This window comes from Geotrypetes seraphini, chromosome 14 (genome assembly GCF_902459505.1).
Source record: "Geotrypetes seraphini chromosome 14, aGeoSer1.1, whole genome shotgun sequence".
Lineage (NCBI taxonomy): Eukaryota > Metazoa > Chordata > Amphibia > Gymnophiona > Dermophiidae > Geotrypetes > Geotrypetes seraphini.
In genome coordinates, this window is record NC_047097.1 from 38,630,408 (window position 1) to 38,658,003 (window position 27,596).

Sequence of the window (27,596 nt, forward strand, 5' to 3'; positions counted from 1 at the left end):
CAGGCAGATACTCCGTATACTTCATCGTGCCAAAAAAAGGCTCAGATGACTGAAGGCCAATTGTGGATTTCAAGTCGGTCAATGGTGCACTGAAAGTGTCACTCTTCTGCAAGTAGACCGTGTGGTTAGTCATAGTGGCAATGGTGCCAGGGGAATTCCTTGCCTCCCTCAATTCGATGGAAGCCTGTTTATTTGTTTGTATCCCGTCCTCCCCAAAGAGCACAAAATGGGTTAAAGTTTACATTCACAGTGTTACAATATAGTTTTACATACAATGTGTTGCAATATATCTTCATATAGGTTTACTTATTAATGCTGGTGAAGGGTTGAGGGAGTGACTAGGCAAAAATGTAGTTCTTTCTCAGCTTTTCTAGGCCTGTATCCACATTCCCACTATTCCAGCCCACGGGATGTACTTGCGGTTTCATGTGCAAATACCTCCTGAGAATTTTCACTTCTCTCCGCTTCCCTTCAGCCTAACAATGACACCTCGCACCTTTACCACATTATCCATTGTTGTTTTTTTTTTGTCTTGCATTGCATCGATTTTTAGCATTACCGTATTTTCACACATATAACGCGCGTGTTATACACGATTTTACAAACCGTGCATAACCTTGCACGTTGTACAATTTTTTTTTACATAGTTCCCCCCCGACGTCCGATTCCCCCCCCCCCCCCCCCGCAGGACCGCTCGCACCCCCACCCCGCAGGACCGCTCGCACCCCCACCCCGAAGGACCGCTCGCACGCACCCGCACCCCCATTCCGAAGGTCCGCTCACACGCACTCCCACCCGCACCCCCACCCTGAAGGACCGCTTGCACCCCCACAGCCTCCCGACCTCCCCCCCATCATGTAGAAGCTCCTACCGGTGTCCTGCTGCTTCCTCTTGGCGGTCCCGGACCTTCTGTGAGCCCTGCGCCTGCGCTGCTTCCTTTTCCGGCGGTCCCGCCCCAAAGGGCGGGACCGCCGGAAGAGGAAGCAGCACAGGCGCAGGGCTCACAGAAGGGCCAGGACCGCCAAGAGGAAGCAGCAGGACACCGGTAGGAGCTTCTACATGATGGGGGGGGGTCGGGAGGCTGTGGGGGTGCAAGCGGTCCTTCAGGGTGGGGGTGCGGGTGGGAGTGCGTGTGAGCGGACCTTCGGAATGGGGGTGCGGGTGCGTGCGAGCGGTCCTTCGGGGTGGGGGTGCGAGCGGTCCTGCGGGGGGGTGAATCGGACGTCGGGGGGGGCATCAGGCTTTCAGGGTGGGGACGGGACTTCAAGGGGGAGAGGAGAGTCGGGGCGAGCGAAAGAAGAGTCGGGGTGGCCAGAGGAGAGTCGGGGCGGGCGAAAGGAGAGTCGGGCTGCGACGGGAGAGGCGGGGCAGCATGCGCGGTATACAAATTTTTTTTAACATATATTTTGGGTTCCCGCGCGCTATACCCGTGTGCGCGTTTTACACGGGTGCGCGTTATCTACGTGAAAATACGGTACACTTCTCCCTCCGTATTTGCTGTGATAGGGGATTAATAGACCCGCGACAGTGAATACTTTTTTATATGTTATTCGACAGTGAATAACTTTTTCATATGTTATTCGTTGTTTTCTATTAAAAACCATCGTGAATATGGTGAAACCGCGAATAACATGGCGGGAGACCTGATCTGTTCCTGAAGGAGAGGCAAAACAGGGCAAAGAAAGTGCTGGGAATTGGCGATTTTCTCTGTAAACGCTCAGAATCAGCGATTTCTCTATGCAAGCTGATGTAATTTGAGGGGAGGAGCCAGCAAGCTAAAAAAAAACGCGAATAATCGAAACCACGATTGCTGAAACCGCGACTACGGAGGGAGAAGTGTAGTTTCCTGAAATGTCTAGTGAAACCTAGATGCAAGAATAGCTTGCTCCCATTAACAGTTTAACAGCCGTGACACTGCTTGAATCAAATGATCTGTTCACATCCAGTATAACACAAAGCATGTTGATGAACAACTACCCCAATTCACCCACTTCCACTTCATTCCCACGAAACTACATATAATTGCTGCACCTAATCCTCTCTCACTCGATTGCAAAACATGTGCGTACCCTCCACCCCCATCCATCCTCCCCTTCCCACTTCTCCCTCCCATAAAAAGTTCTATATCAGGCCAACTGGATGACACAAACATATCCTTTAGCGGCTTACTGCCTAATTTTCCATTCTATTTAACTGGCCAAGCACTAATATGCAGCGCGATATGGCCGCTGAATATTATTACTTAGTGGATAACCTGCAATCTGTGAAATTTAAAGCGCTAGCCAGCTACGTTTAGTGGCCAAATCAGTCGTGTAAATAGCTGATCTATATTTGGCCACTATAAACTTAGCCGGCCAACGCTGAATGTCAGTTTAACTGGCTAAGTTTATAGCAGCCAAAAACAAACCGGATATTCAATGTTGTTTCCAGAAATGGCCCTGCATTGATCTGGGCTCAACGTCAACTGCCGGAATCAGCCCAGCTATCTCCCTTGGTCTGAATATTGGCCCCTTAGTGTCCAGATTGCTTTGATAGGTCTTGCCAAACGATGGGTTAAACTTCTTTTCTCTTCTTTGCTGGTTTTAAGTAGTAACATATAAGATGGCAGATAGCATGATCTATCTAGTGTGCTCAGCAAGGTGTCATACCTGCCCTTTGCAGAACATACAGGTTACCTTCTCTATGCTTTTGTTCAGGATCATACGTGCCTCTTCATGCAGGTTACATCCCTTTATATCATTTTTTTCTCCCTTGATTTTAACCTCTTACTCAACAAGGGTCCTCTATATTTATCCCACAACTTTATGAATTCTGTCACTTTTTTGTCCCAACCACCTCCACCACCTTTTTGCTGGTTTTGCTTTGAAGCTTACCACCGTGCATTTTCATTTTATGCCCTCTATCTTCCCCATCTTTGAAAAAAAGAATTTGTTTGTTCATAGGAGCATGCAGGTCTTCTTTCTTTCTTTTTTTCTCCAGTCAGAGCTCATATGAGCAAAACCTTTGAAGTATTAAAACATCTGTATTATGTCACCTTGTCTCTTTTCTGAGAATCAGGAGGTAAAATACTGGCACAATAAACCAGCTAGAACCGGTTTAGCGACCATCGTTAACGGCACGGTGAGTTTTGTGTGACCGGTTTCTGCCTTAGCTTGTTTATCAAACCATATCTTGGGATGATCACTGCTGCTCAAATGGGCACCCACCTAGACATTGGATGCACTTTGTGAGAACTAAATCCAGCATCAATGCTCCCTCGGTAGTTTCTGCTACCATTTGCCATAACAAAGCTCCTTTTACGACATCCATGATCTTTCTGCTTCTCTCTAGATTTGCAGATGGGATACTCCAATCCATGGCCAGTATAGTTCAAGTCACCCAGTGTTATGTCTCCCTTCATTCCCTCATTGATGAACCCTGTACAGTTCTTGTGTTTGAATCAGAGGCCTGTAGACTACACCCGTGAGGTTGATAGTATCATTTTCTTTTTCAAAGGCTATCCCCGGCACCTCTTCTTTTACCCACATCCTCTGCATTTCACTTGATTTATCTTTTTTTTTAATCTGCCGTCATGTTTCTAAGAAAAATGAAACTTAGTCAAGAAGTTATGATTCAAATGTGACTTGGGCATAAAAGTATTCCAGTGGCCATATGGAAGTGGTGTTTGTATCCTATGTATGTGGAATAAAGACAAAAAAAACCTTCAGACAGATGTAACAATTTGTTGTGTACATCGTCCAAATACACAGCATACAGATCAGGCAAATTTGTTGTGTGTTGTTTGATACCACCATTTTATGGGATCCCTGAAGATGTGTTGATCAAAACACGGACCGTGTTGGGTCCCATATTCTGTAAAAAGTGGTCTATTTGTACACAACAAATTGTTTGTTTTAATAAACTTTGCCTGCATCTTGTACATCTGTCTGCAGTTTTTTTGGGGGGCCTTCGTTCCACTGCATCTTCACTGCAGATTTGTTGGATTTGGTTTTTGTCCGAATTCGAAATGTATCCTATATATGAATTTATACTGCTATCTTAGAAAGTGTTTTGTTTTTTTCTTTTCATAGCATTTGCACCTATTCCATTTGGAGGTATTTACTTGCCTTTAGAAGTTCTGCCCAACAGATGTCACTGCTCACCTTTAGTTCTGGCATATGATCAAGCTCACTTCTCTGCTCTTGTATCTATGGAACAAAAAGATCAACAGAGAGAACAAGGTACGTTGACAATGTACGGCAGTTGTATGAGGAAAATCACTCCTTGGTCATCTCGGTTTAAAAGTAGCAGCAACATTTTAAATTGGCACTATCTCTGTGCATTCCAGTATTAGTTGAAGAAGAACCACCACCTAGGATGACACCCATGGTTAGATACCTCTCTTTGTACTGAACAGAGTTAGCAAAATGGAGCATGAGCAAAACTCTGGAAACATATGAAATATTTGCTCAGAGAGGTTGTGGCCAGCTCCACTGGTAGATCTTTGGATTTCAGAGAAGGGGAGTGGTTTCATAGGCCTGGATATTTGTTATGAGGAGGAGATCGGAAACTGCAGAAAAATAACTGAACACTGATGGTGGAAAAATGAATGAAAACTCAGCTTCAACTCGTGGGCCTTATTTACTAACATGTTAATTAGAGTTAAGCAAATAGTGCCATTTTATTTCCTAGGTGCCCACATTTATGAGTGAGATTTAGGGTTAAATACTACATATGGTGCCCCAAAAAATTGGTGCTGAAAAAAAGCGCTATTCTATAAGATGCACTTAAAGTTAGGCGCAGTTTATAGAATAGCGCTTGCACCTGGAAACCATGACTACATTTAGGTATGCCCATTTGCACCAATGAAAACGATGCAAATACCTCTGCCTAACTTTAGGTGCGGAGGCCTTTATTCTGTAATTATGCACATAATGTAAAGTAACAACCCCAATCTGCCCATTTCCAAGCCCCCTTTTTTGCCTCACATGTAAAAAATTTAGACACATAACTGTAATTGATTTTAATTACTTGCTAAAATGCCAATTATCTGCACCAATCAGCTTGTTGTGCAGTTAAACTGCTAATGGAATTTAGGTATGCAACCAAAATTGTGCATGCAATTTTTAGTGCTAGGGGGGGCTAGTATAACAAGTGTTTTATTTTATGTTCAAATCTTTTTGTTGTTTATGACATAGCAGAATCCATAGAAGCAAAGGTTCAGCAAATTTAGCATTTTCATTTTCTCCCCCCTTAACCCTCCCTCTACCGCCAGAAACCCACTACTCCCTGTGAAGAGAGGAAGACAATTCTCACTGATGTCATTCAGCCAATATTAATCGAACAAACACTTGAACTCAAGTAGAATGTAGTAGTTGATGTAACAAACAGGCTAGTGCTCTAGAGAGCAGAAAATCAGCAAAGTTGTTCATAGCAAATCTCCCCAAACCCCCCCCCCCCCCACACACACACACACACACTGTCTCTACCCTTACTCTATCCCTCCCCACCTACTCCACCCAAAAACTAGATCAGGGGGAAGAGAAATACGTTCTTAAGAAAGCCTAAAAGGCAGAACCCTTAAGGGCCCTGACTCATGCGGCCCTCGGGCAGTGTCTATAATCACAAGTATTTTATTTTAATTGCATTTTTGCATGTACATCAAAGAAACAATTTAACAACATTGCCAAAACAATTACTGCAAATCAGTAATTCAAGATAATTAAGAATAAAAATATGTACTAATTTAGCCCAAGTTAAGGGAAAAGGAAGATACAAATTATATATAGCAAAACTTAAGGGCTCCTTTTACTAAACAACATTAAAGGTTTTTAGAGTAAACTGGTGAGGTAAATGCTGTAATGCAATTTGAATTCCGAAGAGTGTTGGAGCATTTACCTCGCTGGCCCACACTAAAAAACCTCCAGCGCTGTTTAGTAAAATCCAGCAAATATTTTTATTAGCAATCAAACAAATAATGGTCTTGATTACTAAGGCTTAATCTATGCTTATAACATTATACATCCCAACTGCATTTCAAGATTTATCTGCAAAGAATCCAAAAAATATATTGCTTCTCCTGAAATATAGCCAGACGCTTAAAGGGGAAACAAAGAAAAAAGTAGCCACTTTAGCTATGCCTAAGCCTTTCTCTGCAGCTGAGTAGCATGTGACACATACGGAAAAAGTTGAATAGGCACAATGACGCCAGTCTGAGGGATGCCCCTCTACAGATAGGGGGCAGACTCTGTTTTTCTGCCTGCCTGGGTTCACATTTCGTCTGACCAATGGACATTATTCGGTCAGGCTACAAGCTGGAATTTGCCCAGCCTCTGACGTATTGGTTTGTGGACTCTCCCACGGGTCAGCCAGACAAAGGGCTCAAAGTTCAAGCCACTGTTCAGCGCTTGCTGGATATTCAAGCTATAGAGCCAGTGCCACCCAACCTCTCGGGCTCAGGCAAATACTCTATATACTTTATAGTGCCAAAGAAAGGCTGTGAAGATTGGAGGCCTATTCTGGATCTTCAGCACATGTATGTGGCTCTCAAGGTTCCACGCTTTCGCATGGACACAATGTGATCAGTCATTGCAGCAGTGGCCCCAGGAGAGTTCCTTGCCTCCCTGGATCTCACGGAAGCTTACTTGCACATTCTAATATTTCCAGCCCATTGCCAATTCTTGTGGTTTCATGACCTGGAACTTCGTTAACAGTTCTTGAATCTGCACTTTGGGCTGGCAGCGGCAAACTGTACCTTCTCCAAGGTGATGGTGGTCATAGCAGCTTACCTGCACAAGATGGGTCTGCAGGTACACACTTACTTGGACGACTGAACAGGGCTCCCTTGTTGACTGAGGATTGGTGCACAGTGGCCACAAGCACTAGGGGTCACTCAGAGAAATTGAAAGGGGAAAGGTTTAGAACAAATGCTAGGAAGTTCTTTTTTACTCAGAGGGTGGTGGACACATGGAACGCGTTTCCGGAGGAAGTGATAGGCCAGAACTTGGTACAGGGGTTCAAGGAAGGTTTGGATAGGTTCCTGGAGGATAAGGGGATAGAGGGGTACAGATAGAACTTGAGGTAGGTTATAGAAGTGGTCAGAAACCACTTCACAGGTCACGGACCTGATGGGCCACCGCGGGAGCGGACCGCTGGGCGAGATGAACCTCTGGTCTGACCCAGTGGAGGCAACTTCTTATGTTCTTATGTTCTTAATCCAGATGTTGGAGGATCTGGGCTGGATTGTGAACTACAGAAAGAGCAATCTGACGCCCATGCAGTCGTTCGTATATCTGGGAGTCCTCTTCAACCCTGCCGAGAGCTACGTATATCTACCAAAAGCCCACAGGCACAAATTGTGTGCCCAGATGTTTTCTCTTCTAGCATGGGCTCCTTCAGCATGGGACTATTTTCAGGTCCTGGGTTCCATGGCTGCTGCATTGGATGTGGTTCCTTAGGCAAGGATGCACATGCATCCTCTCCCTCATGCCTCTCACTGGGCTCTGCACATGGATGCTTTGCAGAATTGTTTTTCTTGGACTCTGGAGGCTCAGACCATTGCAGTCATCCTGTTCAGGGATGTTGGATACCCTCTCAGAGAAAATGGTCATTGAACAGGCTGGAGCTGAGAGCCATTCGGCTGGCTCTGGTGCGCTTGCAGAAGACTCTGGAGGGCCAAGCGGTCTGGGTTTTCTCTGGCAGTAGCTTACGTCAATCGCCAGGGAGGTGCCAAAAAGCACCCCTCTGGCTCAGGAAGCCCGCCTTCTTTTTCTACGAGTGGAACGTCACCTCCAGGCACTATCAGCAGTGCATGTGGTGGGAGTCGACAATGTTCAAGCTGACTTCCTCAGCAATTAGACTCTTGATCCAGGCAAGTGGACCCTGTCCACAGCAGCATTCCGAGCTATAGTGGAGCTATACTGAAGCTGGCCCCACATCAACCTCATGGCCACGGCACAGAAAAAGAAAGCGTTTCATTTCTTCAGTTGAAGATCCGAGCCTGGAAGCGAGAGTCTTGACACTCCAGTGTAGTCATGGCCTCAGGAGATTCTCCTGTATGTTTTACTTCCTTGACCCATGATAGGTTAGGTTATTCAGAAGATTGCAGTCCATCAGGGCCACGTCATTCTTGTAGGTCCAGATTGGCCTTGCAGACCGTGGTATGCAGACATGATACATCTTCACAAGGGTCACTGCCTTCATCTGAGCACCCATCCGGACCTTCTTATGCAGGGTCCAATCTGCATGGAGGATCCGGGTTGCTTTGCTATTACGGCATGTCTCTTGATTGTGCATCTTTAGAACACAAAGGTTATTCTGAGGTGGTTATTGTTACTCTTCTCAAGTCTAAGAAGATGTCCGCAGTTTCTGCTTACACTAAAGCGTGGAAGGTTTTCCAACATTGGTGTGCTCAGGACCAGGTGGACTCTTATTCAGCTCCGATCTCAGTGATTCACACCTTTCTTCAAGCTGGACTTGATAAGGGCCTCACTGTAGCATCTGTTCGGGTACAGGTAGCTGGACTCTCTTGTTTTAGAGCCCAGGATCGTCAATCCTCTTTGGTGTCTTATCCTGAAGTCGCTAGATTTCTAAAAGGGGCTCTCTTCATCAGCCCACCAGTAAAACCACGATTCCCTTCCTGGGACCTCAACCTGGTGCTGTCTAGCCTCACCAAGGCTCACTTTGAGCTCCTTCAGGATGCTTCCTTCTTGAACCATGTTTCTGGTCACTGTTACTTCAGCGCTGTTTTGGATCTCCAGACTCTTTCTTGCAGCGAACCATACCTCCGCATCTTAGAGCCTGGTGTTTTCCTGCTTAAGGTGGTTTCGGTTTTCCATGTTAACCAGGATGTGCATTTGCCTGCTTTTCAGCCTACTGGTACCAGGACACAAGATCGCCTTTTGTAGAAACTTGATGTGTGCAGAGTGCTTTTTCGCTATCTGGCAGTCACAAACAAATTTTGTCTCTGACCATCTGTTTGTGTTAACTCATTCTGTTAAGCAGGATACTCCCGCTTCCAAAGCCACTATTTTCACATGGATCTATAGGGTCATTTCATCAGCCTGTATTCTTTCTGAGAAACAGTCCCCTGTTTCCATCAAGGCACATTCTACCAGGAGTGTGGCTTCTTTATGGGCTGAAGCTAGAGCTGACTCCCCTGAGAAGATCTTCAAAGCGGCAACATGGTCTTCTTTACACACATTTGCCAAGTTTTACAGAGTGAATGTGACAGCAAGTCAGGACTCTACCTTTGGGTCTTCGGTCTTACGGGCTGGTGCAGCAAGATGGCCCTAGCTTTTTAGGAGCTGCTTTTGTATGTCCAATCTGTATAGAATGTCTCAATTATTGACTGGAAAAGAGATTATGTACTTATCCTGGTAAGCTCTTTTCCAGTAGATGGGTGAGACATTCTACACTCCTGCCCTGTCCTTCCTGTGCCTGCCTACTGTTTCAGTCTGTTTATGCTTCTCTAAGTTGTTTCTTGGATGTCTGTCTGCCCTTGGGGGCTGGGAAGAATACTGTATATATGTTACTTTTACTACAGGAGTGGCTTCTGAGCTCCTTTGAGGCCTTTGTTGGTTGTTTGCAGTTGATGTTCTAATGTTATTTCTTGAACAGAACAGTTGTTGCTGAACTTGATTGCCATTGCTGTCTCTACTTCACATTTATCTGGTGGCTCTCAGTGCTTGGGTACTAACTGTAGATGAAGCTAAGGAACCCAGTGAATTACAGCAGAGGCAAAAGGAAAAATCTGGATTCCTTCTGCAGAAGGCACACAGCCATGGAGACACTACCCATCTGTCTAGAATGTCTCACCTATCTACTGGAATAGAGCTTACCAGGGTACGTACATAATCTCTTTTTAGAAGTATACTGTTACTGGATATATGGGGAAAGAATGATATCCCTTGGTGTGTCATAGTTTTTCTTACATTCCTCTATGAAAGAAATGGGTTTTGGGTTAATTTCTTTAATCATATCTATAAAGCAGTCTAATGGAAAATTGTACTGGCTTATTGGAGTAAAATTATTTTTTCTATCATTTTTGAATGTCTCTCTTGCCATTTTATCCACAAGAGGTCACTGTTACTCTTGACTGAGTTTTAAGAAAGAGAACGCAAGAAAAATAAAGCAGTAATCTTGAACGATATGCATCTGGTCTACCATGAAGTTATCTCAGAAATGACTATTTTGTCTGATTCAGGATACATAGAGGTCGTTTTACTAAGCTGTGATAAGTGATAGTGCGTGCTTAACACAACTTACTGCAGGATGCGCTCAGGTGTCTTACAGTAATTTCCTGATCTGCACAGGCACTAAAAAATTTCTTTGTTATCGCAGTGGCAGCATGTTTGGGGGTAGAGTGGTCATTTTTGTGCTAATCAACACATTTGCATTACCATATGCTGATTAGCATAGAATTTGCATGTGAGCCCTTACTATCTATATAATAGTTCCTGGTTGAAAACGACTAGGTCCCAATTGGTATTAGCCTCGTTCTGCTGTCCTGACTACAGATGCATCCGGGGACAGAAAACACACACACACAGATAGCCAAAGAAAGATGAAGTGTTTATTCAGACCAACATCACATATTTATAGTCCCCCCCCCCCTTTGTACATGCCCAGTCACAAGCTAATAATGGGTGTAGCTTATAGGGAAAGATAAGTTTCATTTCTCATGAACACAGGGAGGGGGTTGGGAAATTCCACAGCCAGTAGTCATAGTTACAGATAACAAAAAGAGACAATGTTTTTGTGTGATTTCTTGCATAGCAAAATAAGCTTATAAAGAATATACCCTTACACTGGTAAGTGCTCATGTGCTATTTAATGCTTATGCACTAATGTCCATGCTTATGCAGTAATGTTTAATGCTTATGTACTAATGTCCATTTCACTAATTTGTTTAAAAAAAAAAAGGAAGATCAGCCATTTTACTGCTGCAGTAAAAATGGCCTTAGCATGAGGGAAAACTTCATATAAGGTTACGCTAAGGCCACTGAGTAAGTGGGTATTTATTTTGGGCCTGTTGTATAAAGACACATAGGCCCAATTTGAAAAGGACCCACATACTCACATAAATATCAGCTTTTACATATGTAAAGGGCCATTCATATGTAAAGATGGTTTTAGAAAGCTGCCATTAACTTGTGGGGATTAAAATCACATGTAGATGGCAAGTAGGTATGGTTAGGCCATGGAGATGGTGTGGTGCAGATGGGCTGTAAACACTAACATGTATTCTCCATTTTTTAAGGGACATGCATAATGCTCTTATAGATATTGCCATTCACAACCAGTCCCAGTGGCCTCTTCCCCATGGTCCCAGAGCAGATTCCCCCCAACCCCATCCACCAGTCCCAGTCCTGGTTCTTACTGGAGTCCCAAGGATCTTGTGTCTAGTAAGAACAGGAGTGATGCCCAGTCACTCCTGCTCCTCTGGGTCCCGGGTTCAAAATAGCACCCGCAACTCTTAGCAGTTAAATCACAATACTGGTGCTAGGGTTTGGTCTGCATTTTGCCTCTCTTTCACAGTCTAAACCTGAGCAACAGCACAACAAGATTACTGCAAGGGATTATAAATGCCATTTTGAACCTGGGACACAGAGGAGCAGGAGCTTCTGAAAAGTACATAAGGATCAGGGCATAAGGGGTGAAAGGAAGGAGGATTTATGCCCAGGCATTATAGGGAAGGAGGGTTTGGATGACGGTGGAACTCCATTAGGATGTGCATGGAGAATAGACATATAGGTTTACAGGTTTATTTATTTGATAACCCGCCATTACACTATAGGCAGTCCCCGAGATAAGTACGAGTTCTGTTTTTTTTAAACCATTCTTAAGTTGAATTTGTATGTAACTTGGATTCTGTACAGTACACAGTCTATAAAAACATTAAAGAACATTAAATGTTAAAGAAACAGGCCTCAGAAGAAAGTACAGTGGTACCTCGGTTTACGAGTGCACCGGTTTGCAAGTGTTTTGCAAGACGAGCAAAACATTTGCAAAATCGGTGCCTCAGAAACCGAGCATGGCTCGATTTACGAGCACCCCCCCCCCCCCCCCGCAATCCGGCACCCCCTCCCCTGCGATCCGGCACACCCCTGCCTCGAACCAGCACCCCCCGCCACGATCCGACCCCCCTGCCACGATTGTGCACCCCCCGCCACGATATGACCCCCCCTGCCACGATTGGGCACCCCCCGACACGATCCGACATCCCCCCCGACACAATTGGGCACCCCCCCCGCTGCTTCTTACCCTCATCTGGGCTCTTGAAGATCTGCCTACTCGTCTGCTGGGCCTTCAGCCTGCGAGTTCACGTTCTGAACGTGAACGTGAACTCGCAGGCCTTGAGCATGCTCAGATGCTCAAGGCCCAGCAGACGAGTAGGCAGATCTTCAAGAGCCCAGATGAGGGTAAGAAGCGGCGGGGGGATGTCGGATCGGATCGGGGAGGTCGGATCGTGGCGGGGGGGGGGTCGGATCGTGGCGGGGGGGTCGGATCGTGGCGGGGGGGTCAGATCGTGGCAGGGGGGTGTCGGTTCGAGGCAGGGGGGGTGCCGGATCGCAGGGGGGGGCCTTCGAGGGGAGCAATGCCGGTTCTCGGTGGGGGGGGGGAACGCATCAAAGCGAGTTTCATTATTTCCTATGGGGAAACTCGCTTTGATAAACGAGCATTTTGGATTACGAGCATGCTCCTGGAACGGATTATGCTCGTAATCCAAGGTAATCCAAGATCTCCCTACCTAAAGAAGGATATAAAACTGCTGGAGAGGGTGCAGAAACGAGCAACAAAACTGGTGAAGGGTATGGAGAAACTGGAATACGAGGATAGACTTATAACACTAGGATTGTTCTCCCTTGAGAAAAGGAGACTGCGTGGGGATATGATCGAGACCTTCAAAATACTGAAAGGAATCGACAAAATAGAGCAGAGAAGATTATTTACATTGTCCAATTTGACACGGACTAGAGGACATGTAATGAAGCTAAGGGGGGACAGGTTCAGGACTAATGTCAGGAAGTTCTGCTTCACTCAGAGAGTGATTGACACCTGGAATGCCCTCCCAGAGGAGATTATTGCGGAATCGACCGTCCTAGGCTTCAAGAGCAAACTAGATGCATATCTCCTTAAGAGAGGCATATAAAGATATGGTGGACTATAAATTATGCCAGGTGTACACCTGGCAGGGCCTCCGCGTGTGCGGATCGCCGGACTTGATGGACCGAAGGTCTGATCTGGAGATGGCAGTTCTTTTGTTCTTACCACTGTACTGTAATTTAAATAGAAAATATAGGTTTTACACTTACTTTTGTTCTTCATCCATAAGAACATAAGAACTGCCGTCTCCGGATCAGACCTTAGGTCCATCAAGTCCGGCGATCCACACACGCGGAGGCCCAGCCAGGTGTACCCTGGCGTAACCTTAGTCACTCGTATCCCTCTATGTGTCTTGCAAGGAGATGTGCATCTAGCTTGCCTTTAAATCCTAGAACGGTAGATTCCGCAATAACCTCCTCTGGGAGAGCATTCCAGGTGTCCACCACTCGCTGCATGAAGCAGAACTTCCTGATATTTGTCCTGGACTTGTCCCCCCTCAGCTTCAGTCCATGACCTCTTGTCCGAGTCACATTGGACATCATAAATAACTTTTTTTTTCCTGCTCTATTTTGTCGATTCCTTTCAGTATTTTGAAAGTCTTGATCATATCCTCTCACAGTCTCCTTTTCTCAAGGGAGAACAGTCCCAGTTTCCTAAGTCGTTCTTTGTAATCCAAGTTCTCCATACTTTTACTAGCTTCGTTGCTCGCCTCTGCACCCTCTCCAGCAGTTTTATATCCTTCTTTAGGTAGGGAGACCAATGTTGGACACAGTATTCCAAGTGTGGTCTGACCATTGCTCTATAAAGCGACATTATAACTTTCTCTGATCTACTCGTGATTCCTTTCTTTATCATGCCTAACATTCTATTTGCACGGTTTCAGGGTCCTATCTATCAGTACACCCAGGTCCTTTTCTTGTTCATTCTTACCCAGAGTTGCACCTGACATTCTATACTCGTGCTCCTTGTTCTTTCTACCCAGATGCATTACTTTGCACTTTTCCACATTAAACTTCATCTGCCACTTCTCTGCCCATTTCTCTAACTGACACAAGTCGCTCTGGAGTTCCTCGCTATCCTTCTGTGATCTGATTGCCCGGCATAGCTTTGTGTTGTCTGCAAACTTGATGATCTCACTGGACGTTCCTTCTTTGAGGTCATTGATGAAAATATTGAATAAGATGGGCCCAAGTACCGAGCCCTGGGGCACACCACTAGTCACTTTCTCCCAGTCTGAGAACTTCCCATTTATGCCCACCCTCTGCATTCTGTTCTCCAGCCATTTGCCTATCCATCTCAATATGTCTCCCTCTATTCCATTGCTTTGTAGTTTCTTGAGAAGTCTTTCATGTGGAACCTTGTTGAACGCTTTCTGGAAGTCTAAGTACATTATATCCACCGGTTGTCCACTATCAATTTGTTTGTTCACTGTTTCAAAAAATTGAAGTAAATTCGTCAAACATGACTTCCCTTTCCTGAAGCCATGTTGACTGGCTTTCATCAGGTCATGAGTATCCAAGTGCCGGACTATGCTATCTTTAATCAGTGTTTCAACCATCTTTCCAGGGACAGACGTAAGACTCACAGGTCTGTAGTTGCCCGGTTCTCCTCTTGATCCTTTTTTGAAAATTGGCGTGACGTTCGCTATCTTCCAGTCGTCCGGTATCTGTCCAGTTCTAATTGACAAAGTTTTGCAGTAGTCTCCCCGATTTCTACCTTCAGTTCTTTTAAGACTCTCGGGTGAATTCCATCTGGTCCAAGGGATTTGTCACTTTTAAGTTTGTCGATCTGGTAGTATATCTGGTCCAAGTCCACTTCTACCATGGTGAGGCTGTCCTCTATTACTCTCTTGAACACTTTCACTGTTTCGGATATTGATGCAATGTCCTCCTTCATAAAAACAGATGCAAAGAAGGAATTTAGTCTGTCTGCAATTTGTTTGTCTTCCTTGATGTACCCTTTTCTTCCCAGGTCGTCCCACTGTTCCCTCTCCACCACTAAATCCAACATTTATCCCTCTCATCTCTCTCTTCCCCATGCATCTGTACCTCACACCTCTCTCACCACCATGTCCAATATTTCTCTCTCCCTCCCAATGTCCAACAATTCTCCTTGTTCTTCATTTCCTCATGTGCACTGTCAGCCTAGCTATCGCTACCATTCAGCATTTTTAGTTGGCATTACTTATGTCAGCAAAGGCCTATGGGAAATTATATCAATCTGACTCTGGCATGTGAATGCAGATAGACCCTGAGAGCAGAGAGACGGTTTTAAGTATCCCTGATATGTTTCAAGTAGCCCTGATTGAATCATGACTAGCTAAAAGGTGTTAATGTCTGTTTAAGAGGGTGCTTAGGACAATGGGTCCAGGTGCACAGATCAAGAACAAAGAAGCCAGAGACTAATCCCATCTTCCATGCTTGCAAGTATCACACCCTCCTTTATCAATTAAATTAACCATTGTTTCAAACAGTATACAAATTCTAAACAGAAAGATACTGGGACATACAAGTTTCTATATTCAGAATAAGATTCCAAGGTATAAAAGCCTCCTCTCTCATCTATCAATCAATCTATCTATCAATCATAAGAACATAAGAAACGCCTTCACCGGATCAGACCGAGGTCCATCTAGTCCGGTGATCCGCACACGCGGAGGCCCATTTTGGTGCTCCTTTTTGGAGACCCGGATTTCCCATATCCCTCAATATGATCTGCAAGAAGGTGTGCATCCAACTTGCGTTTGAAACCCAGCATAGTATTTTCTGCCACCACCTCCTCCGGGAGAGCATTCCAAGCGCCCACCACTCTTTGTGTGAAACAGAACTTCCTGACATCTGTCCTGAACCTGCTGCCATTCAGTTTTAGGCTATGACCTCTTGTCTGCGTCACATCTGAAAATGTCAGTAATGCTGCTTCCAGGTCAATTTGATCAAAACCCTTTAATATTTTAAAAGTCTCTATTAGATCCCCACGCAGTCTTCTCTTTTCGAGGGTGAACAGTCCCAGTTTTCCTAGGCGTTCCATGTAGCTTAAATTCTCCATGCCTTTGACTAATTTCGTGGCTCGCCTCTGTACCCTTTCCAATCTATCTTTCTATCTCTGGAGGAGAGGGGTCTTGGTTCTCTCTCTCTCTCTCTGGCTCTTCCTAGAACTTCTGACTCTCTGACTCTTTGTTTCTGGACTCTGTAAGGCAGGGAAACTGCTTTGCTCTCTACTTAATTGTAATGCTTCATTGTAATGCTTATAAATATTGCTTTCCTGTAAGACTATTTCTATAATATATTCTTTATGCAACCACCTCTGGCTGTGCCTATTATTTGATTCTACTTCCTGGTGAAACTTCAGTGAGGGAACTGAACCTGGGACCAGGCGTTTGTCAGTACGCCTCGCACTTAACCCCTACCACCATACATTGGGGGGGCCACTAACAAAACTGACATGCACCATCTCTTTCCATCTCACTCAGACACCCAAGCCCAATTCTGCCTTTCTATTCCCTCCCCACCTCAGCATCTCTTTCCCTCACTCCCTCCATTCTTCCACCCTATGTCCCAAATTCATGCTCCTCTCCCTCCCTCCATTCTGTGTCCCAAGTTCATGCTCCCTCCCTCCCTCCTTTCTTCCTTCATCCAAAGTTTGCGCTTGCTCCCTTCCTTCTGTGTCCCAAGCAATCCTGCTTCTCCCTTCCTATGTCAATGTGCCCCCCTCTTCCTCCCTGCCTGTCCTAATGCAACCTCCTCCTCCCGTTTCCTGTGACCCTTGTCATCCTTCAGTCCCTCTGTTCTGCATCCCAAATTCATGCCTCCCTCCTTCCCGCGGGTGTTTATCTCTTCTGGCCAGCTCCCTCCACCCAGCAGTACTTCCCTTCGCAATGCTGCAGCCACAGTTCCTGCACACAGCTGATCTGGAAGCCTTCCCTCTGACAACAGAAGGAAGGCTTCCAGGTCAGCCGTGGACTGCGTGTGGGAGCTGCAGCTCATAGCTTTGCAAATAGAAGCACGGCTGGGAGGAGGCAGCCGGCCAGTGGAGATAAGCACCCACGGGAGGGAGGGAGGCACAAATTTGGGACGCAGAATGATGACGAGCGGCGCGTTGGGACACAGAAGGGAGGCGGAAGGTTTTGTTTGGATAGGAAGGGAGGAATAGGGGGCACGATGGCACAGGAAGTGAGAGGCAGGACCTCAGTTCGTAAGTACAAGTCTGACGTAAGTCAGATATTCTTAACCCAGAGACTGCCTGTATACAAAGAAGTATAAGTGGTATACAAATATAAAAAGCAAATAAGAAGAAAAGAACAGCATCAGTTAACAGTAAAGACCAATCCCAAAAGAATCCCAAGATAGATAAAAACATCCTCACTATACAAATTAAAGCAATCAAAATCAAATAATCAAAACAGTACACTCTGATATAATATAATACTCTCTGTGTCTACAAACTTTAACATTAACCCTCCTTAAGATCAGTTCCATAGGTCTGATAAAATAACCAGGCCTTAATTTTAAAACAAGGGAAAGATAATTCCTCCCTCAGATATTGAGGCAAAGAATTCCACATCATAGTGCTGCATAAAAGAAAGCACCTTTTTTTCATTTTTTCCAATTTAGAATGTTGACCTCAGAAACTTTAAGGAGAGATGCCTGACTATAATAGCAGTTTTTTAGTTTAAATCTTTTTATTAATAATTCAATGCACATAAACAGTACAAAATTTACATAGGAATCAGAAATACAAAGACATAGAAGGCATAACTGACTCAGATACAGTGCAAAGACAAGGCAACATTTAACCCCTTATTATAGTCCCAAACCCCAGTAGTTGACCAGAATGGCTGAGGTGTATTTGCTCTTATGGCACCCCAGCAATTGAACAAAACCTCTATTGAGATCCTGCTAGAGAATTAATCTCTCCAAACCTCCTTCCCCACCCCCAAATGGTGTAGGCAACCAATTAAGATTGGTGTGTGCTTGCAAACCCATTAGGTGCTAGGCTTCTTGCTCTCGGTGAAAGTGTCTGAATATATTTATCCCAAACCTATAGGAATGCTGTTTGCTTTTTATGGCAGCCTCTAACCCCATAAGATTCCCACATCATTAAAGCATGGAGTTTATTGCACCAATACCAGAAAGATGAGGGCTGCTCCTGTAACCAATGGTTTAAAATGCTCTTTTTCCCCCACCAAATAGGCTTTCCTCAAGAATCTACGTTCTCTACCCCCCACAGTACCTAAAAAGCAAGTCTCGTGAAATATGATGACCAGTTCTGAATAAGTTGGTGTGTTGCAAGACCCATTGTAAATAAGTGAACAGGGCCAGCCAGAACACTTTAATTTTATGTCAGCCAAATACCATGATAAAATTTATTGGGGGCCGAGTGACATTTATTAAATAGAGAGGTAATTGTATAGCCAGCCAAGAAAGTTTGATATTGGGAAAAGTATGCCCTGTGAACAACTCATACTGACATTCCTGAAACTGCGCATTGTGTGCTAAGTGAGGAATCTGAGACACCAAGGAAAGAAAATTGAGTGAGTGTGCTTGCGCCCCTGAATCCTGAGTCAATGCTGCTTGAATTAAAGTGTAGTCTTATGGGGGAAATCCTAGAGCAGTAACTTATAGAGGCCTGATATGGACACATGTCCCTCCTCATCCCCCTGCAAAAGCTTCCGCACCCTTATGCCCAAACTAGGGGATAAGTGGCACAGACCCAGGGAGTGCATATAATGTGAAACCTGAAAGAAAGCAAAAATATCAGAGGGATAGCTCACCACCTGCTGCTGAAAGTCAGCAAAAGTCAATATTTTGCCATCTTCCCACAATAGATGTTTTATCAATTAAAGTCCTTGACTTCCCCATCTCTGAAAGGTCCCATTCTCCTGCCCTGGGGTAAAATCTACGTTGCCAGTGAAGGAGATTTAGGAGCTAATGGTGGAAACTTGGTGCCAACTCTTCATTAAGTAACACCACGCCCCACAAAATGGGGTCAGCAATAAACTCCCCTCTATGTGCTGTCATCAACTGGGATACCCTAGCATATAACAAAGAATTAAAGTACCAAGAGTGAAAATTGTCCCGTTCAAATGTATGTCCGTAAAATCTGAAGTGGATAGAATCCAGTCCCTAATATGTCTAAGGAGGCATGCCTGGTTATACAATCTTATATTAGGAATTCCTAGAACCCCTTCGGTCCACCTCCCTATCAAAAAAAACCTTTCAATTTTGTCCTTTTCTTCCCCCAGAAAAACTGACCCAGAAGTTTGTGTAACTGCAAAAGATCCTTAGTTAAAAGATATAAATGTAAGGTTTGAAGAACATAAAGCCAGCGGGGAATGGGAATCATCTTATAAAGACTGATTCTACCTATCAAAGTAAGTGGCAGATGCATCCATTGAGCCAGGAGCGACTTAAGTGTCTGTTAACAATTTATCGACATTACTTCTATACAGCAGAGTTGGATTCAAGGAAAGACGAATACCCAGGTACCAAAAATCAGTATCTATCCAGGAGAGTGAGAAAGGTTGTGCCCATTGCCTTTGCTCAGGGGACAAAGTAGTCATAGCTTCTGATTTTTGACAAATTTAATTTAAGACCTGAGAAATCCCCATATTCATGAAAGCTTTCCAATAGGGCCGGTAAAGAATGCTGGGGATCCTGGAGAAACATCAACATGTCGGCAAAGGTTGCTGTCTTAAAAACTTGATCTCCTAAAGCAGGGGTGTCAAAGTCCCTTTTCGAGGGCCGCAATCCACTCGGGTTTTGAGGATTTCCCCCAATGAGTATGCATGAGATCTATTAGCATACAATGAAAGCAGTACATGCAAATAGATCTCATGCATATTCATTGGGGAAATCCTGAAAACCCGACTGGATTTTGGCCCTCGAGGAGGGACTTTGACACCTGTGTCCTAAAGTTACTCCTCATTTATCAGGATTAAATTGTATTTCCCTGATCAAGGGGTCCAGTGTTAAAACGAAAAGAAGAGGAGACCATGGACACCCCTGCCTCATCCCTCTCTGTATCGGGAACCAATCTGAGAGGATTCCATTGGCCCATATCCGAGCCCCCAGGGAAGCATAAAGAGTTTCTATAGCATGATAAATAAAATCTTTGAATCCATAGGCTCTCAGAGTGCCAAAGAGAAACCCCCCACACTACCCTAGCAAACACCTTCTCTGCGTCTAAACCGACAAACAGTGCAGGGACCCCCTTCCTCCAAATCAATTCCTGAGCTAGAATAGCAGTTTTAAAAGCCTTCTTCCACACATGTTGGGGTATAGGAGCATATATTCCTGCCCCATCCCCACATGCAGCTTTCTTAAAACTGTTGCTTCTCCCAATCCTTGGGAGACATGGGCAGGGATCCTGGACATCCTGTGCTTATTTTACAAGAAGCTCTGTGTTTGTCAGAGCCTTCATAAAATATAGGGGAAACTACTGTATGCACATTCTGACCCCCTTAGTTCCCATCTCCACAATCTTTCTAAAACTGAGCTCATAGGCAGTTATGACTCTTCATAAAATTGTTGCAGAAACAATAAAACAAATCTATGGAGGTTTATGCCAAGAGAGTGAGCTGGGTTTTGCCAAGTGGCACTGGCCACCCCCAATTAGAAAGCTGCTCATTTTATTTATTGCATCCGTACACATGACGACAACAAAGGCGTTTCTGAAATCCAGGTATAAAATGATCAGTGCATATTCTGATTTTCTGGTTATTTACAGATGATAGAAATGCACATATTTATTATAGAACAGTGCTTAGTAGAATTTTTACATTTATGTGTATATAACAACATAATATAATAAGTGCACACAGGGCATATATAAAACAAAAAAGGAGTGGGGAAGAGACACAATTAACCATACTTAGGAGCAAACAGTTTATTGAAAATACATGAATAAAATAGTGCATCTATACAAAGGTATGTAGGTCTAACATAAGAGTCTCTTAATCCTTATGGTAATGGACCCCATATATGCCATTATTTGCCTGCAAAATCATTGCATAAATGTTGGCAACCACTTTGTAGAATTAATTTATGTATGTAACTAAGGGAAAAATTCTACAACTTGGAGATTCCAGTTAGGAACACCAATGCATGCCAAGATGCTGAAACAGGATTAGGGAGGGTTGGATGGCACGAACTGCACTGGGAGTTCCTTGAAAAAGCAATAGCGAAACATGTTGGACTCCATGTCTCCCAAGGTCGTAACTATTGTTAGCAATGAAGCTACAAATTAAGATAAGTTAAAAATTATATTTCTACATTTCTAAGTAACTTGGTCCTAAAAATTGTTAATAAGGGCTAACTTTAAATCATAAACTTCTTGATTAAATAAAATAAGGCCGGTGACGATTTACCGTCCAAAGTTCCCCGCTAAAAGAAAATGGTTATGTGGAGGAGGGGGTGTAACTGAGGCCTTGGATAATATATTACTATATCACTTTAAGCTATATGAGTTGGAAATAGACTCGGAGTACAAATTTATATGAACTGATTGATTGCCTTATAGCTACGAGTATTATTGATTATATAAAGTTGACCATCTTAGGAAGAACAGTGTGTTTAAAAAAAATGTATTGCATACTATACCAAAACATCTTCAAGAAGCTCTGCTTGAGCAAAGGTGAACTAGACTAGTTGCAATTCCATGCCCAGAACCCCCCACCCCCAAACAACTTCCTTTAAAATATGAGGTTTCTATAGCCACAGCTTTATTGGAAAATATTTCTTGTTTGGGGTTTTGTTTTGTTTTTTTAATTCTTTATTGATTTTTAATCAAAAACAGTGTCATACAAATGAAAGAACAAAAGATATTCCACATATTCCACTATTATCTATACAGGTAACATAAATATCATTCAATAATTTCATTTTCCTACATATAATAATATCATAATATATCCTAATAGACAATACAAATAAAGAATAAAGTTATCCAAATATCACTATCAATATTTATTCCCCTCCCTTAAACCCCCCACCCCCCTGGATGTGTAAAGATAAATAAACCAAAGAAGAAAAGAAAAGAAATATTGTTTTTTTCCATAGGGCTCCTTTTACAAAGGTGCGCTGGCGGTTTAACGCATGTAATACTGCGCGCTAAAATGCCAGCCATGCTAGCGCTACTGCCTCCTCTTGAGCAGGCGGTAGTTTTAGGCCAGCACGGGGGTTAACGTGTGATGAAAAGTCACGCACGATTTCCCCGCTAGCGCGGCTTGATAAAAGGAGCCCATAGTTTTCTTCTAAAGAAATTGCATATAGTTTTGCTACTGCTTTTTGGCTTCATAAATTTTGAAGGAAGGAAACTGTGACAGACATCTGCATCTCTCTGATTAGTGTAATTATTTCCTAGGTGAGGTGGCTCTCTATAGAGCTCAGATTAACAGAAAGCTGTCACTCTTTCATGTTCCCTAGTGACAAGACTGACAGCTGTGGAGAGAATGTCCTTGCCACTTTTGGTTTATTTTTGTCACAAGGCTGCAATTGTAGAATGGAGTTATAAATTGCATATTTGGCTTAAGTAGAATTTAAAGGTTCCCAGTTGACTTCAATCATATGGGAGGGAAAGAGTATAAGAGAGGTCCATTAAAAAATTGAATCAAATGACTTTCAGCTTGTGCTGGATTTGGCAGAATTTTGGTGTCTTCACAGTTACTTGAGAAGTTCCTTAAAATGTTTACCCACAAATCATGGGGAAATCCAGCAGACTCCATTTTGATTCATCTTTTCTCATAAGAATTGCCGCTGCTGGGTCAGACCAGTGGTCCATCGTGCCCAGCAGTCCACTCACGCGGAGGCCCTCTGGTCATTGAAACTGTCTACCAAACTTATTGAAAAACTTGTGCTTATCAAACTAGAAAGTTGCCAAAAAGTCTTGGTACTTCATTTTCCATCTGTTCCAAATGCCTAATCTTCTAACTCATGCTTCACATGGAAAGCAATATTCTCAGATGCTAGCAGAGTTTGTTCATCAACCAGTTGAAGTAGCTAAACAGGATAGGTGATGACAAGAAGTCTCTTTTCTACAAGCCGGTCATTATTTGATCTTTCTGTGTCATTATCTGTGAACTCTGGCTTTGCAATCATCACAGCTTTGGACACAAGTTTTTCTCTGCTCATTCCTTTACCTATGCTTAATGCTCTATTCATATGATACAGTATATCACATGAATAGAGTATATCACATGTGATAGAGAAATCAGCCTTCGATACTCAACACTGTCAGTGTTGAGTCTTCGAGTCTTTGCAGTGATAATACCAATAAAGTGAACTTTGACATCTCTTCCTCATGACTCCTCTGTTGTGCTGTGCTTCCCTCATCGTCGAGGACTTTCTGGGCTTTCTCTTCAGTTTCTTAAGATCAACTTATCCAATCAGTCATGATATGATATTACTTATCCTTATTTTTATGTTAGGAAATATGTATTTCATTTGGAGATTTTGTTGACATTTTAAGGGAATAATCAAATGTGAATAGCAATAGTAAACTAAGTTATACACATACATAAACCAGTTCCTTAGAGTTTTACAGTCTTTTAAAGACAAATGATGATCTAATTGCATGTAAGCAACAGATGATTTAAAATTTAAAATTTCAGAACTGGTATAGGAACTCTTCAGTTATGCAGTCTCAAGCACCAAGAACTGAAGTGCACATCCCTAAGACTCATAATAATGATTCAGACTTATATTTTTCATATTGCATTTAATATCCCATTTCCACAGTGGCCTTTTTGGAAGGCGGATCTGGTGGGCTGTGGTCAGGAGCAGTGCATGATATACTGTACAGCTTGAATGATTCTGTATGACTGCTCTTTAATAGAGTGAATGTTATCCTGACCTATTACTAATGGAATTCTTTTCTTTTATATTATATTTTAGGGGGGAATTTTGTAAGCTGCTATGAACTATTGCATTAGCGGGATATCAAATAATTTAAACATAAACAAGTTGAAGATTTGTTTGCTTATTTGTTTTCACCTAACAGTTTAATTCTACTATTTAGAGCTTTTAGTTCAATTGAAACTAAGCTGGCATCTGGCAACAAAATCCTTCACAAGGATTATTTTCCCTATTTATATTCTCACCCAACTTACTTTAGTCTAGTCATTGTGGGAGTTATTATGGTTCCTAAGTCCAGCCGAACACCAAAAGTCCAACAGGGCAAGGAACCCACAGGTTCAAAGGGCCCTTTTCGCAAGTTGGATTGATCCAGCATTGTTCTAATAGAAAACTTGTTATTTTGTGACTTACAATGTTGCAGTGACCCCTGATGCAGGCATCTTTCAGTCACCGAAACACAGTGCTATGTTGGGTCTACAGCATATATATGTGTCCATGAAATAAACAGATCTTTCTACAACAGTGATCTTCAGTGGAGTGTTCATTGTCCGTTCCCACTCTCTTCTTTGTGTCCTAAGTCCAGCCACCAGGTGTCAGCATTGTGCAATGACTATGACTTTCTTCTCCCAAAGGGCTGTGCTAACATTAGTTTAAAATTTTAGAACTTTATTCAGAATGTGCCATTGCAATTTCTTTGCATTAAAATATATCTGTACAGAAGTCAGAGGTAAAACAGTTTGTTTTTGCTAGATGCTATAAAAGAACCTTGAAAAAGGAGGTTGTACTGATGCATTTACAATGTTCAAAAATGATCCACCCAACTATGCAGAAACTGGTCTCTTTTGAGAGCATAAATTGCTGTCATGTAGCTTGGTGTTATTTGCACGTGAAAGGCAATGCTATAATAGTTCATCTATATTTAGCTACCTAGAGGACATCTTATGTGGCACCTATTCTATAAAGGAGAGTACTTGCACCTAAATTATAGGTGGAATTGAGAAGCAGATCTGGTGATACGTCATTTAGATCAATGGTTCCCAACCCTATCCTGGAGGACCACCAGCCAGTTGGGGTTTCGGGATAACCCTAACGAATATGCATGAGAAAGATTTGCATATAATGGAGGTGACAGGCATGCAAATCTGCCCCATGCATGTTCATCAGGGCTATCCAGAAAACCTGAGTAGCTGGTGGTCCTCCAGGACAGGGTTGAGAACCACTGATTTAGAGTACTATGTGCAATTCTAGAGAGTGTACCCTTAAAAAGATATAAGGAGCATGAAATCAGCCCAGAAGACAGTTGCTAAAATGGTCAGTGGTCTTCATAAAGCTTACAGGGACAGATTTAAAGATCTCAATATGTGTTCTTTGGAAGAAAGGCAGAAGAAGAGAGATATGGTACAAGAGGGTGCTGAAAGGTTCTTAGCTCAACCAACTAACTTCCTAAATTCTGAGTGTTATCGTGTCACTGTACCTAAAAAAGAGTGTTATCTTATTTCATTCAGTGCCAATTTGCAGAAATGAAATTCTATGTTTTTGACATTGTTTCAGACCATTGATTGAACCATGTCATTCTCTTCTTGATTAGACTGAGAACTTTTCATCACCCCTTTGTAGAGACTACTAAATACCTATAAGGCATAAATGCACAGGAGATGAGTCTCTTTCAATTGAAAGGAAGCTCTGAAATGAAGAAACACAGGATGAAGGGGATAGGGGATAGTCTAATGAGTTGGCTCGGTCTCTGGCAGTGTTCAAGGCCCAGTTAAAAGCCCATCTCTGTAAGAGTGCTTTCAACTCCTAACTCCTCTCACCTTGGGTTCTGCATCCCAACCCTATATGTCATGTCTATGCAGTTAGACTGTAGGCTCTTCCGAGAAGGGACCATCTATAAATGTCAAAATGTACAGTGCTGCTTACGCCTTTCAGTGCTATATAAGTGATAAGTAGTAGTAGTAGTAGTAATCTAAGGAAATACATCTTTATGGAAAAGGTGATGGATGTGTGTAATGGTCTCCCAATGGAGATGAAGACTTTATCAGAGTTCAAGAAAGCATAGAACAAGCACAGGGGGTGGGGGTATTACGTGATGCTCGCCATCTAGTCAGACGAGCCAGTCGGGGACTCTGCAGTTACTCAGCATAAAACAGAGAGGAGAGGTTGTAATGCTTTATATCACCTACTAGATCTGGCGAGGTGAGGGGGAGGAAGTATTCCTATCCTTTGCCCAGATTCAAGAGCAATAGAATATTCCCCATTTTGGGGCATATCTCCAAGTCCGACACTATTATCATTCCTTGCATACTCAATGGGGGAAGACATGGGAGCGGGGAGTTCTGGATATTCAACTTTCCCAGATTACCCCAAAGCTTAATAAACTTTCTACCTGGTATCAGATTTTAAAGTCTATTCTTCCATTACAGCCAATGGATCATCTGCTTTCTGTGTGGAATGCTTATTTAGTTTCTGAGTATGATTGTCCACAATTCATGGCACTTTTTGCTAATATTACTACTTTGGTTAAGACTGTCGAGTTGCAGGAGATACAGTGTCGTATATTACATAGGGTTTATCCCGCAAGGGACTGTGGAGCAGCAGCTGGTTGTGGGAGGGGGGACAGTGTATAAAGTGTAAAGCTGCTAGAGGAACTTTCATACATTCATTTTTGGAATGCCATGCTTTACTTACCTGGCAGCATACCTTACTGTACTTAGAGAAGTTGGTGCAAACTAGTATACCATGGGATCTTGCTTTTGGAGGATCAAACTGCCTTACAACAAGCTGGGCTCTCTTTATCCTCTAAAACAGGGGTGCCCAAAAGGTCGATCCCAAAGGCAATGGGCTCCGTGATTGACTCGCGTTGCCTTTGCATTCTCTCAGTTCCCTGATGCCACAACAGGCCAGCAGCGACTACAGAAGTGCCGGGCAAGCCAGCCTTCTCCATCCCCCCCACCCCCGATCCCCCCCTCTCCCGATGTCAGAATTGACGTCCGGGGGAAGGCTGGTGGCCTGTTACGGCGTTGGGAAACAGGGAGAACTTGGCGGCAACGGCAGCGATGGTTTGGGGGCCTGTTCCCAGACGTCAGCAGTGGCTAGGGGGCCTGTTTCCAGACCACAGTTTGGTTTGGGGAGAAAAAAGGGGAGACAGAATGACAGACAGGGAGACAGAGGGAGGAAGAACAGGGAAACAGAAAGAATGAAGGGGGGCATGGAGACAAAGAAAGAAAGAGGCAGGGAGACAGAAAGAAAGACAACAGCGAGAAAGAAAGTAAGAAAGGAGGGCAGGGAGACTGAAAGAATGAAAGGGGGCATGGAGACAGAAAGAAAGAAAGGTGGGCATGGAGACAAAGAAAGAAAGGGGGCAGGGAGACAGAAAGGAAGAAAGGGGAGAGAGGAAGGAAAAGGGGGAGAGAATGGAGTGTGGCAGGGGGCAGGCAGGGAGAGAGGAAGAAAAAGTTGGACTCATGGAAGGACAGAGATGTTTTTTGGGGAATGGAATGAGGTCTGGAGGAGACAAAGCATGAAGGAGGCAGAAAGGTGGGAAGAAATATTGCATGCACAGTCAGAAGAAGAAAGTGCAACCAGAGACTCATGAAATCACCAGACAACAAAGGTAGGAAAAATGATTTTATTTTCAATTTAGTGATCAAAATGTGTCCA

The 27,596-nt window shown here is 43.5% G+C and overlaps 1 protein-coding gene across 6 annotated transcripts in view; it reads left to right on the forward strand.

Moving 5' to 3' along the window:
• OTUD7A (OTU deubiquitinase 7A) overlaps positions 1-27,596 on the forward strand; it is a 548,435-nt gene that overhangs the window by 471,304 nt on the left and 49,535 nt on the right. For all 6 annotated transcript variants that reach the window (XM_033921034.1, XM_033921035.1, XM_033921037.1 and 3 more), the window contains one exon: positions 4,071-4,220. In XM_033921034.1, the coding sequence (XP_033776925.1) occupies positions 4,071-4,220 (150 nt within the window). The remainder of the gene's footprint in view (positions 1-4,070; positions 4,221-27,596) is intronic.